The 12,868-nt window shown below is 43.6% G+C and overlaps 1 protein-coding gene and 1 pseudogene across 4 annotated transcripts in view; one reads left to right on the forward strand and one right to left on the reverse strand.

Moving 5' to 3' along the window:
- LOC105485681 (kinesin family member 24) overlaps positions 1–12,868 on the reverse strand; it is a 77,059-nt gene that overhangs the window by 63,791 nt on the left and 400 nt on the right. The window contains exon 1 of one of the 4 annotated variants that reach the window (XM_011748040.3): positions 12,513–12,862. The exons of 1 other annotated variant lie outside the window; for it this stretch is intronic. Coding sequence is in view for 2 of the 3 variants with exons in the window: in XM_011748038.3 (XP_011746340.2) it covers positions 10,358–10,419 (62 nt within the window). In the remaining variant the exon portion in view is untranslated. Of the gene's footprint in view, positions 1–10,357; positions 10,836–12,512; positions 12,863–12,868 lie in introns of those variants that run through there. 2 more of the 4 variants (XM_011748038.3, XM_011748037.3) reach the window with 2 other exon arrangements.
- On the forward strand, positions 1,266–2,541 carry LOC105485680 (serpin H1 pseudogene; annotated as a pseudogene).

The raw sequence follows: 12,868 nt of genomic DNA on the forward strand, positions 1-12,868 counted from the left end.
ACAATTAGCTGGGCGTGGTTGGCGGGCACCCGTAATCCCAGCTACTTGGGAGGCTGAGGCAGGAGAATCACTTGAACCCAGGAGGCGGAGGTTGTGGTGAGCCGAGATTGTGCCATTGCACTCCAGCCTGGGCAACAAGAGCAAAACTGTCTCAAAAGAAAAAAAAAAAAAAATTGGCCAGGCATGGCAGGACGCGCCTGTAATCCCAGCTACTCTGGAGGCTGAGGTAGGAGAATCACTTGACGCCAGGAGGCAGAGGTTGCAGTGAGCCGAGACCGCACCACTGCACTCCAGCCTGGGCAACAGAGGGAGGCTCTGTCTTAAAAAAAAAAAAAAAAAAAAAGTGCTATTTACTGGTTGTTTTTAGATTGACAATTTCAATGTAAGTTATAGTAGTACCTGTCCTCCGGTTCAGCAACCAGTCCAAAAATATTAAGTGAAAAATTCCAGAAAGGAACATTTGTAAGATTTAAATTGTGCACCATTCTGAGTAGCACAATTAAAATCTCTCACAATACCGGCTCCCGCTTCCTGGAATGTGAATCATCCCACTGTCCAGCCTATCCACACTGCATAAACTGCCCACTCATCAGTCACTTAGTAGCCATTCTGGTTACCAGATCAACTGTAGGGTATTGCAATGCTTATGTTTACGTAACCCTTATTTTACTTAAATAATGGCCCCAACGCAAAAGAGTAGTAATGTTGGCAATTCAGACATGCCAAAGAGAAGCCACAGTGCTTCCTTTAAGTGAAAGAATGAAAGTTCTAGACTTAGGAAAAAGCATAACCTATAATAGGGGTTGGTACTATCCATGGTTTCAGGTATCCACCAGGGGTCTTGGAACATCCTCCTCGAATAAGGGGGGATACTACCATACCCTTAAAATCTTAATTTTTTAATTCAAATTGTATTATTGGATTTATTTTTCAGTACTTAGGGGAGCATGGGAGCAAAGGATTGCTTTAAGAATCCTTTCCTCAACATGTAGAAGCCTGATTAGAAAATTAGGGAGAAGAACAAACAAGTCTAAAGCCGGTGGTTTAACAAGATAAATATATGAATAATGCAGCCTGGGCAACATAGTGAGACCCCGCCCCTAAAAAAAAGACATGAATAATGAACATATAGGTAACCCTCAGCTATAAGTTGTAAAACTTACATAGAAATAGGCTATAGAAGAGTAGAATCGTGTCATGGCTCCAGAGCAAGACTCTCGTCTCAGCGCCAGCCCAGCCCAACCCAGCCCGACCCAGCCCTCACAGGTCCACCGTGGTGCATGCAAACCACCTCCCAGCCATGCGCTCCCTCCCACTCCTCAGCTCCTTCTGCCTCCTGGCGGTGGCCTTGGCGACCGAGGTGAAGAAACCTGCAGCCACAGCAGCTCCTGGCACCGTGGAGAAGCTGAACCCTAAGGCAGCCACGCTGGCCAAACGCAGCGCCGGCCCGGCCTTCAGCCTGTACCAGGCCATGGCCAAGGACCAGGCGGTGGAGAACATCTTAGTGTCGCCCGTTGAGGTGGCCTCGTCGCTGGAGCTTGTATCGCTGGGCGGCCAGGCGACCACGGCGTCGCAGGCCAAGGCAGTGCTGAGCACCGAGCAGCTGCGCGACGAGGAGGTGCACGCGAGCCGCTGCGCTCACTCAGCAACTCCACCGCGCGAAACGTGACTTGGAAGTTGGGCAGCCGCCTGTAGGGACCCAGCTCAGTGAGCTTCGCTGATGACTTCGTGCGCAGCAGCAAGCAGCTCTACAACTGCGAGCACTCCAAGATCAACTTCCACGACAAGCGCAGCGCGCTGCAGTCCATCAACGAGTGGGCCACGCAGACCACCGACGGCAAGCTGCCTGAGGTCACCAAGGACGTGGACTGCACGGACGGCGCCCTACTTGTCAACGCCATGTTCTTCAAGTCACACGGGGATGAGAAATTCTACCACAAGATGGTGGACAACCGTGGCTTCATGATGACTCGGTCCTATACCGTGGTTGTCATGATGATGCACCAGAAAGGCCTCTACAACTACTATGACAACGAGAAGGAAAAGCTGCAAATCATGGAGATGCCCCAGACCACAAGCTCTCTAGCCTCATCACCCTCATGCCCCACCACGTGGAGCCCCTCGAGGCCTTGAAAAGCCGCTAACCAAAGAGCAGCTGAAGATCTGGATAGGGAAGATGCAGAAGGCTGTCGCCATCTCCCTGCCCAAGGGTGTGGTGGAGGTTCCCATGACCGGCAGAAACACCTGTCTGGGCTTGGCCTAACTGAGGCCATTGACAAGAACAAGGCAAACTTGTCACATATGCCACGCAAGAAGGATCTGTACCTGGCCAGCGTGTTCCACACCACCGCCTTTGAGTTGGACACAAATGGCAACCCCTTTGACCAGGACATCTATGGGCACGAGGAGCTGCGCAGCCCCAAGCTGTTCTACTCTGACCACCCCTTCATCTTCCTGGTGTGGGACACCCAGAGCGGCTCCCTGCTGTTCACTGGTCGCCCAGTCCAGCCTAAGGTTGACAAGATGCGAGATGAGTTGTAGGGCCTCAGGGTGCACACAGGATAGCAGGAGGCAGCTGAAGGCTTCTGAGACACATGGGTGCTACTGGGGTTGCGGGGGAGGTGAGGTACCAGCCTTGGATACTCTATAGGGTGGGGGTGGAAAAACAAACCAGGGTTCCCGTGTGCTTGAATGGACCTTCCCAGCTAGAATTTATTCCACTTGGACATGGGCCCCAAATACCATGATGCTGAGCCCAGAAACTCCACATCCTGTGGGACCTGGGCCATAGTCATCCTGCCTGCCCTCAAAGTCCCAGATCAAGCCTGCCTCAATCAGCGTTCATATTTATAGCCAAGTACCTTCTCAACTGTGAGACCAAATTGAGCTAGGGGTGTCAGCCAGCCCTCTTCTTGTGACACTAAAACACCTCAGCCGCCTCCCCAGCTCTATCGCAGTCTCTCCCAACTACAAAACTAGGTGCTGCAGCCCCTGGGACCAGGCATCCCCAGAATCACCTGGCCCCAGTGAGGCAGATCGAGAAAGAGATCACAGAACGGGCTTCTGGGCAGACTCTGGTCAAGAATGGTACCATGGGGATGAACTTTTTGTTTTTGTTTCTTTCTTTTTTAGTTTTTCAAAGATGGGGAGGGAAGGGGGAACATGAGCCTTTGTTGCTATCAAACCAAGAACTTATTTGTACAATTTTTCAATAAAATGTTTTCAACAACAACAACAACAACAACAACAAGAAAATAAACAGGCTATAACCAGCTGGGCACAGTGGCTCGTGTCTGTAATCCCAGCACTTTGGGAGGCAGAGGCAAGCGGATGACCTGAGGTCAGGAGTTCGAGACCAGCCTGGCCAACATGGTGAAACCCCCATCTCTACTAAAATACAAAAATGAGCTGGGCATGGTGGTGGGCACCTGTAATCCCAGTTACTCAGGAGGCTAAGGCAAGATAATCTCTTGAATCCAGGAGGCGGAGGTTGTAGTAAGCCAAGATTGCGCCATTGCACTCCAGCCTGGGTGACAAAAATCAAACTCCTTCTCAAAAAAAAAAAAAAAAAGGAAAAAAAGGAAAAGGGGCCGGGTGCGGTGGCTCAAGCCTGTAATCCCAGCACTTTGGGAAGCCGAGACGGGTGGATCACAAGGTCAGGAGATCGAGACCATCCTGGCTAACCCGGTGAAACCCCGTCTCTACTAAAAAAAATACAAAAAACTAGCCGGGTGAGGTGGCGGGCGCCTGCAATCCCAGCTACTCGGAGGCTGAGGCAGGAGAATGGCGTAAACCCAGGAGGCGGAGCTTGCAGTGAGCTGAGATCCGGCCACTGCACTCCAGCCTGGGCGACAGAGCGAGACTCTGTCTCAAAAAAAAAAAAAAAAAAAAAAGGAAAAGGCTATAACCTACAAATGGCTACAGATCTCCCTTGGGAAGGAGGGGAAAGGGGAGACCTAAAGTAATTTTTCTCTTTCTACAAATTTAAGTATGTTTGAGCTCAAGTTGCCAAAATGTTGCTGAAATGAGCTTTATTTTACCTGTACCCCAGGATTTTTGCTCTAGATCTCTTTAGACAGGCTTACCAGGATAATGACCCTTCTCCATGTACTTAACTATATCTGCATTGTTCAAATGTGTGCTTTTATTTTTATGCACTGTTTTCTTTGTAGCTACATATTGTAATGTAAGACCTCCCTCCATCCTTCTTAGAAATAGATTAGCTATAATTATTGACATGTCACTAGATTTAAAGGTAACTAACACTAAAGCATTGGTGTAACATATCATAGACATCCAATAAACAGAGGCCCTTAAACTACCACTGCCACCAAACACATTCTTATTCTGTAGGGAGGGAGATGGAATTGAACAGGGAGCAAAATACCTACATGGTTTATTTTTTCTATTTTAAGATGTTAAATAAGATTTTTATTTCAAATATCTGTTAGACTACCAAAGCGTTTGTGCAGTAGTAACCATTATAGCAGATTACTAGATTAGGAGGCAAAAAAACCAAGGACTCAGTCAGGCTCTGCTAAGAACCAGGTGTGATACATGGTCAGATTATTTAACATCTATGGGTCTCTGCTTCTTCAAGTTTAAAATTGAAATAATTTATACAGGCATTGACAGTAAAATTAGATATGTTTTTTTTTTTTTTTTTTTTTTTGAGACGGAGTCTCGCTCTGTCACCCAGGCTGCAGTGCAGTGGCCGGATCTCAGCTCACTGCAAGCTCCGCCTCCCGGGTTCACGCCATTCTCCTGCCTCAGCCTCCCGAGTAGCTGGGACTACAGGCGCCCGCCACCTCGCCTGGCTAGTTTTTTGTATTTTTTAGTAGAGACGGGGTTTCACCGTGTTAGCCAGGATGGTCTCGATCTCCTGACCTCGTGATCCACCCGTCTCGGCCTCCCAAAGTGCTGGGATTACAGGCTTGAGCCACCGTGCCCGGCTAGATATGTTAAAGTACTCTCTACAAGTGTACTGATTATACATTTACAGGAGACAGTTTCTGTAATGCACCCACTAAGCATCTGAAACAAAACAGGCACAGTGATCTACCTATAGCAATAAAAAAAAAAAAAAAAAAAAAGCTATACATGCATACATACTTTTTTTTTTTTTGAGAAAGGGTCTTACTCTGTCACCCAGGCTGGAGTGTAGTGGTGCAATCACGGCTCACTGTAGTCATGAACTCCTGGGCTCAACCAATTCTCCTGCTTCAGTCTCCCAAGTAGCTGGGACTACAGGTGCACAGCACCAAACCTGACTAATTTTTTAAATTTTTTGTAGAGATGAGGTCTCCCTATGTTGCCCAGGCTGGTCTGGAACTCCTGGGCTCAAGCAATCCTCTTGCCTCAGCCCCCAAAGTGTTGGGATTACAGGCATGAGCCACTGTGCCTGTCCTACATTTTATTTTTGTAAGATCTTTTTAAAAGGAGTCCTACAGCTAGCCAGGTCAATAGAGATAATCTAATCTGTAGCTGATCTAGCCTATAATATTTGGTCCATGAAGGATTATCTTCATATTTTGCAGTCTGGCTTACAAAGTGTTTAAAAAATTTTTTTTTCTATCCTGGCTAACATGGTGAAACCCCGTCTCTACTAAAAATACAAAAAACTAGCCGGGCGTGGCGGGCGCCTGTAGTCTCAGCTACTTGGGAGGCTGAGGCGGGAGAATGGCGTGAACCCGGGAGGCGGAGCTTGCAGTGAGCCGAGATCACGCAACTGCACTCCAGCCTGGGAGACACAGCGAGACTCCGTCTCAAAAAAAAAAAAAAAATAAATAAATAAATAAATAAATAAATTTTTTTTAATTTGTTGTACTGTTTAAAAAATTAGGAGCAATTAAAAATATACAGTTCCTGCTTTTCCTGAAAATTAAAAGATGTAGTTACATCGGGCCTGCAATTAGATAAGGAAGTAGTAGACCAAAACAGAGTAGTGGCTGTCCCTTTTAGAAGGGCATATACCCTTCTAATACACTCCATGGTTCTACCTGCTCCTAGTCCCTTTATACGAACCAACTTCATTCATTTACATTAAGAAACCCAGTACCCACTGGCAGTCACTCCCCATTTCCCCCCAACCCATCTAGCCCTAGACAAACACTAATAATGATCCCTTTTTTTTTTTTTTTTTTTTAAGAGATGAGGTCTCACCATGTTGCCCAGGCTGGTCTCAAACTCCTGAGCTCAAGTGATCCTCCTGCCTTGACTTCCTAAAGTGCTAGGACAGGCATAAGACACGGCACCCAGCCTAATAATAACCAATTTTAAAGAAGTTACTAACAAAGTCACTGGGACCGCTGGACTATTCAAAACTGACACAAGGCCAGGCACTGTGGCTCATGCCTATAATCCCAGCACTTTGGGAGGCCAAGGCGGTTGGATCCCTTAAGCCCAGGAGTTTGAGACCAGCCTGGGCAATAAGGTGAAACTCTGTCTCTACAAAAAATACAAAAATTAGCTAGGTGTAGTGATGTATGCCTTAGTCGCAGTTACTTGGGAGGCTGACATTGGGGAGCACTGCTTGAGCCTGGGAGGCGGAGGTTGCACTGAGCCGAGATTGCACCACTGCACTCTCCAGCCTGGGCAACAGAGTGAGACTCCGTCTCCAAAAAACAAATTAAAGAAACTGATACTAAAGAAAGTCAGCATTTTCAATCAATTTTATTATTAAAACATTTCTGTACCCCATATTAGGCATAAAGTCACTAAGAACACAAGAAATTCAGTATTATCAGTGAGAGATTAAAGGGGAAAAATACAGTATACACTTTTCCCCCTATAAGAGAACTTATTATTTCAAACTCTAGGGATTCTTCTATCTATAGACTACTGATCTCAACAGAAGACAGATGATACTAGACAACTGCTTAAAACAGCTGCTGCAAAGGAATTAGAATATATGATACTTAATAGAATTCTTACGGCAAGATGTAGATTTGGGGGTATAAATCATGTAAATTATACCCATTTTTAAAAAGTAGTTTTCAAGAAATTGTTTCTGTTTTGAACTGAAAGAAAAAATAGTTTCAAGTTTGTTTATGGTTAAGTAGCTAATGCTTTGCAATTACTACAATTCCCCTCAAGAGCCCTACAATGAGTTTACTACGTTTTTACATTTGGTGAAAAGCATGAGCAATCACCTAAAAATAAACATAACAAAATTTTAGAACCTAGTTATCTTAAACCAGTGCAAGTATTACTTTCTCTAAATATAGAGGTTTAATTTTGAAAGACTTCTCAGTAACAGGTGGTAACCAATGTTGGGTTTAAATTCAGTGCTTTATTTTTAAAATCTCGGTCTGACCAAACTGCAGGAAGTTGTCGTTTTCAGATTTTTGTCACATTGCAGTCATAAAACACTTTCAACAAAATATATTTCACGTGTTCAATCAGAAAAATAACTGTTACAATCAGTTTTCGCAAATTACCAAGATGACAGAGATTCTTTCAGTCCCTTTGGGAACTGTCGCCACCATGGGACCAGGAATTATTTCCAAAGGAGTGACATCCAGAAAGCAAAGAATGACTAAAACAGTAATTTCATTCACTGTAATCAAAATTATTAACATGTAATTAATTGTGCTACCTGAATAATCTTCCAAGACTTTTTGTGATAGATGGCAATTAGTATCATCTCCCTTTTTACAAATAAAGAAACTGAGGCACAGATCATTTAATTTATTCAAAACCATGATATAAATTTGTTTTAGAAAGTGATCGGATAGCCATATATTGGCTACATAATTCTATACCACTAGTTTTATCTAATCAAATCTCACATAAGCAAGTGGCTAACTTAAAAGACTGTAATAGACGCAGTACCACCCCTCATTGCTGGTGAAATCTCAATTAGTCTCTTTGGTCTGGATGTTATGCAATATTATTAAGTGGGTTACTTCCAGAATCCCAATGTAACTTTAGTTCGCCTCGTAGTAAAACAATCTCATGGCTATGTCTTGCAGCAAAAACAGCAAGAATCACTATAAAAATGTCTCCACAGTTGAGCATCTGAACTTGTCAATAACAGAATTCATTATACCTCCTGACAAAATCTGCCCCTCCACTTCTCTTCTTTGGAAGTGGGGTGAAAATACCATTCATGCAGTCACTCAGAACTAAATGAGAAAGCATCCTAGAGGCCTTCTTCTCCCTTAATCCCAAACGTAATCAACAGATCCAGACAATTTAATCTCCCAAATAATTGCCAAATTTCTCCTCTCCTATCCTCATTCCTACCACCACTGCTCTGGCTATTCAGCCCCATATCTTCCACCTATTCATTACATATCTCATACCTGCACTCCTGGCCTCCAGTTATGCCCCCCATCAAACCATCTTCCAGACTGTAGAGACAGATCACTCTTTTGAAAGCAGTTATAGCAATGTTGCTCCCTTATTTAAAACCCTTCAGTGGCATCTAACCACCTACACAGAGTACAAAGTCCAAACTCCTAAGGATGTCCCACAAATCCTTCTATAATCTAGCCCCTTCCTTGCTCTCCAGTTTAGTCAACTTCTTAGACCATTTTATTTCTCTGTGCATTCATTCACGTTGTGCTCTTAAGCAGCCTCCTCCACTATCATCAAACTTCCCTTTACCTGCCTACCTCTTACTGATTATAACAACAAATGAGGTCTTTTCTGGTCTCCCCCAATATGATCAGATGTCCCTTCCGTGTCTGCATCATACCTTTAGCATATCTCTATTATTACAGTTAATTATGTTAATAATTATTACATGATAATTATTTAACTATGTCTATTTCCCCTAATAAAGTATAGTCTCTTTGCGGTCAAGGAATGTGCTTGCCCAGGCAGAGCAGCTCATACCTGTAATCCCAGCACTTTGGGAGACTGAGGCAGAAAGATCACTTGAGCCCAGGAGTTTAAGACCAGCCTGGGCAACATACGGAGACCCCATCTCTATAAATAAGTAAATATATAAAAATTAATGGGGCATGGGGCATGGTGGCACACACCTGTGGTCCCAGTTACTTGGGAGGCTGAGGTGGGAGGATCACTTGAGCCCAGGAGGTTGAGGGTACAGTAAACCATGATGACACCACTGCACTCCAGCCTGGGCGATAGGGTGAGACTTCATCTCAAAAAAAAAAAAAAAGAAAAAGAAAAAAGCAATGTGTCTTATTAGTGTTTTTATATGTGGGTTCTAAGACACTGCCTGGGGCCAGGCACGGTGGCTCATGCCTGTAATCCCAGAACTTTGGGAGGCCGAGGTGGGCGGATCATTTGAGGCCAAAAGTTCAAGACCAGCCTGGTCAACGTGGCGAAACCCCATCTCCACAAAAAATAAAAAAATTAGCTGAGAATGTTGGCACACACTCTATAATCCCAGCTACTCAGGAGGCTGAGACATGGGAATTGCTGGAACCTGGGAGGCAGAGGTTGCAGTGAGCCAAGATTGCACCACTGCACTCCAGCCTGGGCAACAGAGCGAGACTCTATCTCAGAAAAAAAATAAAAATAAATAAAACAGTGATTGGAAATAATATTCAATAATTGTTTAATAAATAAATATTCCTACACTATATTAAAACTCTATAAAAGCATTTGATATCATTTGTGGTAACAGGTGGTAGAAACTATTTATCAGGGTAATTTGATAACTTAGGAAAATTGTGACAAGAGATGGTGGTGCCCTGAGTCACTGCTCCTGGGCACCAAAATGATGCAAGTTTGTATTACTCAAATGAATTGATATGGACACAGATATGGTCACAGTTCCAAGAGGAACCTTTATCCAATCCTCAAGAAATATTTTTTGAGAGACTTGTATGAGTTTTATGCACCAGGAATATAAGTGAACAAAACAGACAAGTTCAGCCAGGCGCAGTGGCTCATGCCTGCCATCCCAACACTTTAGAGGCCGAGGCAGGATTGCTTGAGCCCAGGAGTTTGAGACGAGCCTGGGCAACATAGTGAGACCTCATCTCTACAAATAAACAAAATTAGCTGGGCATGGTGGTACGTGCCTATGGTCCCAGCTACTTGGGGGGCTGAGGTAGGAGGATTTATTGGGCCTGGGAGTCTGAGACTGCAGTGAGCCATGATCACGCCACTGCAGTTCAGTGTGGACAACAGGGTGACAAAGTAAGACCCTGTCTCCAAAAAAAATCCCAAAAAACAGATAAAGTCACTGCCCTCATGGCACTATTATTTTAATGGGAGGAGATAATTAATCATCAATAAGCGGTAGTTTTAGATGATGATAATCACTACAGAAGAATAAAGCCAGGTGCAAGGCTTACTTTACATTGGATGTTCAGAGAAGGCTTCATTCAGAAGGGAACATTTGAGGTGAAACCTAAAATAACTTGGAGTCACTTACGTAAAAATCAGGAAGAACAGGGTTCCACGTGAGCACATTAGCCCAAAGGTGGAAATGAGCATGGCATAATCAAGCCATCAAACATGGACAGGTTGGCTGGCATAGTAGACGAGAAGGAGAATAGTATAAGAGGAAAGAAAGGTAGGGGCCAGATTATGTAAGGTGTACTGGGCCACATAAAAGTATCCAAATTTTACTTTTAAGTGAAGTAGAAAGTCATTAGAGGATTTTAAGTGGGGAAAGTATATGCTATGATACATGTCTTTAAAGTTCACTCTCCCAGTTCTGTGAGGAATGGATCACAGCAGGTGGGTAAAAGTGCAAAGAGGGAGATCATTTAGGAAGCTACTGCATTGAACTGACCAAAAAAATGCTGACTTGGAAAAAATGTTTCCTTTCATGAGGGTTAATCAGAATAATGTAAATTAACTGCTAAATTCAGTGTCTGGTATATAAACACTCAACAATATATTATACTATTATTATTAGTTTATACCTACAGAAAACTCTTTCTTATTCAACACGATATGAACATCAAAACCCTTGAGACAGTAACTTGGGAGGTATACAATGACCACATACCCAAAGTTTAAGAAGTAGAACTCTATTATTTATTTAACAAAATGTATTGAGGATCTACACTGTGCAAATTGTAAACTGGTTTGCTGAGCCATTATGGGGAAACTAGATTAACAGATCAGTCATCATAGAATACTAGATCTGGAAGGGATCTAGACGAGTTCAGCCCCTCACTTTACAAAGGACAAAAGAGCAGCCCAGAGAAAGAAACTGTGGTTCCCCCTAAACTAAAAAGTGATAGGATCATACCTTAGGTTGCCCCAAGGACACACTTTGAATAGCTAAAGATTTTCATTAACAATATAAAACCACAAGTTTTAAATAAAATGCTATCTTAGCAGTATAATGTGCTATACTAAGAAAAATGTAATATGTATATAAAGCCCTGGATACAGTGCTTTGTACGGGGTAAACCCTCAATAAATGGTTACTACCACTTTCAGCAGCTAAGAAAAAAGTCTGTTTGGTCTTTGGAAGGCTGAGAGCGAGTGGTCTACCTGACATCAACTACCTGACTTGATGATAGTAGAGCCACAGGAATTTTAATCTAATTCAATTCTTTGATTTTCCAGATGGAAAAAGTGAGGTCTAAAGGGGCTAAATTCAGGAGTTCAAGGCTGCGGTGAGCTATTATCATGCTAGTGCACTATAGCCTGGGTGACAGAGCAAGATCTTTTCTCTAAAAAAAAAAGAAAAAGCCAAAATCATAATAATAAAGGAACTAAATGACTTGCAAAGCCACCCACAGTGAATTAGAGACAGAGACAGAGCCAAAGCCAACCCACATATAGTGGGTTTCCACTATACATCACAGATCTGCAGTTTAGCAATAAGGTAGTGTTTCAAACTTTTATAAAAGGGTAACAAGAACATAGCTGCTGTACTGAACTTTTTCACTCCTTTTATTAAGGCCACCAGTGAGCTATGAATTTGACATAAGGAAGAATCACACCAACAATCAGACTGTCAATATATAATCCATGAGTTAACAACGAAACAGTCTTAGGAACGCAATTCTATCATGGACACCTGATGAATAGATGAGAGTTCACCTGAGCAGCTGTTATATGCACTTCAGTAGAGAGACTACAAAGCCTCTCTACCTGTAGAATGCAAATACAAAGAAGATGCTTTAAAACATTTTCCAAAGCACACTTAAAATGTGACAATAGCTGCCGGTCACTAAGAAGCTAAACGGAGATAAACTCTCTCGGCATACAGCAACAGAATGGTTTATTTTAAGCAAAGACTAAAAGGAGTCTAATAAAATTATTGGGAGACCAAGGCTAAAAGCCACAAATGCAGGAAGAGTTGTAGCAACCAATCCAAAAAAGTTTAGCCTTTCACAAAGAGTAGAAAGGCCCGCTGCGGACTGTGGACTTTCAGGTCCTTTTGCATTTAAGATTAGGGTGGCCTTCCCCTAGCCTCGAAATAAAAAATTGTCTCTGAAGCGGAGAGACAACGAGGCAGGGCATGAAGAGGAATCCAATCTATTTCTTGTAAATTAAATTCAACTCAACAAATATTTCCTGAAAATCTACTGTATGCAAGACATTGTGAACGATGCTTGCCTTACCTTAAAGGCTTCAAAATTTTATGGGATAAGGGAAGAGAATGGGCTTCCCGGAAGTACACAACCCAAGGCCGAACAGAAGCGCCGTAACAGAGGTGCCGCACGGTCAGGGTTATCGGTTCAAAAGCAAGAGGACATTGGGACTCAAGAGTTTAGTCTCCCAAAGTGAGAGAAGTGGCATTCAAGATAATTGCTGAAGAAAAGGCAGAGATATGGGGATGAAAGGTAGGAGAGTAGGCGAACTTTAGGAAGAACCAAGAGAGGCCAACTCCCGGTTCCTTCACAACTGCCAGTTTCCTCCCGCGCTCAGCGGACGTCACGCGCACCCCTGTCGGAGGGCAGGCGCCACGGTTCCGGAC

This window comes from Macaca nemestrina, chromosome 14 (assembly GCF_043159975.1).
Source record: "Macaca nemestrina isolate mMacNem1 chromosome 14, mMacNem.hap1, whole genome shotgun sequence".
In the NCBI taxonomy this organism is placed as follows: domain Eukaryota; kingdom Metazoa; phylum Chordata; class Mammalia; order Primates; family Cercopithecidae; genus Macaca; species Macaca nemestrina.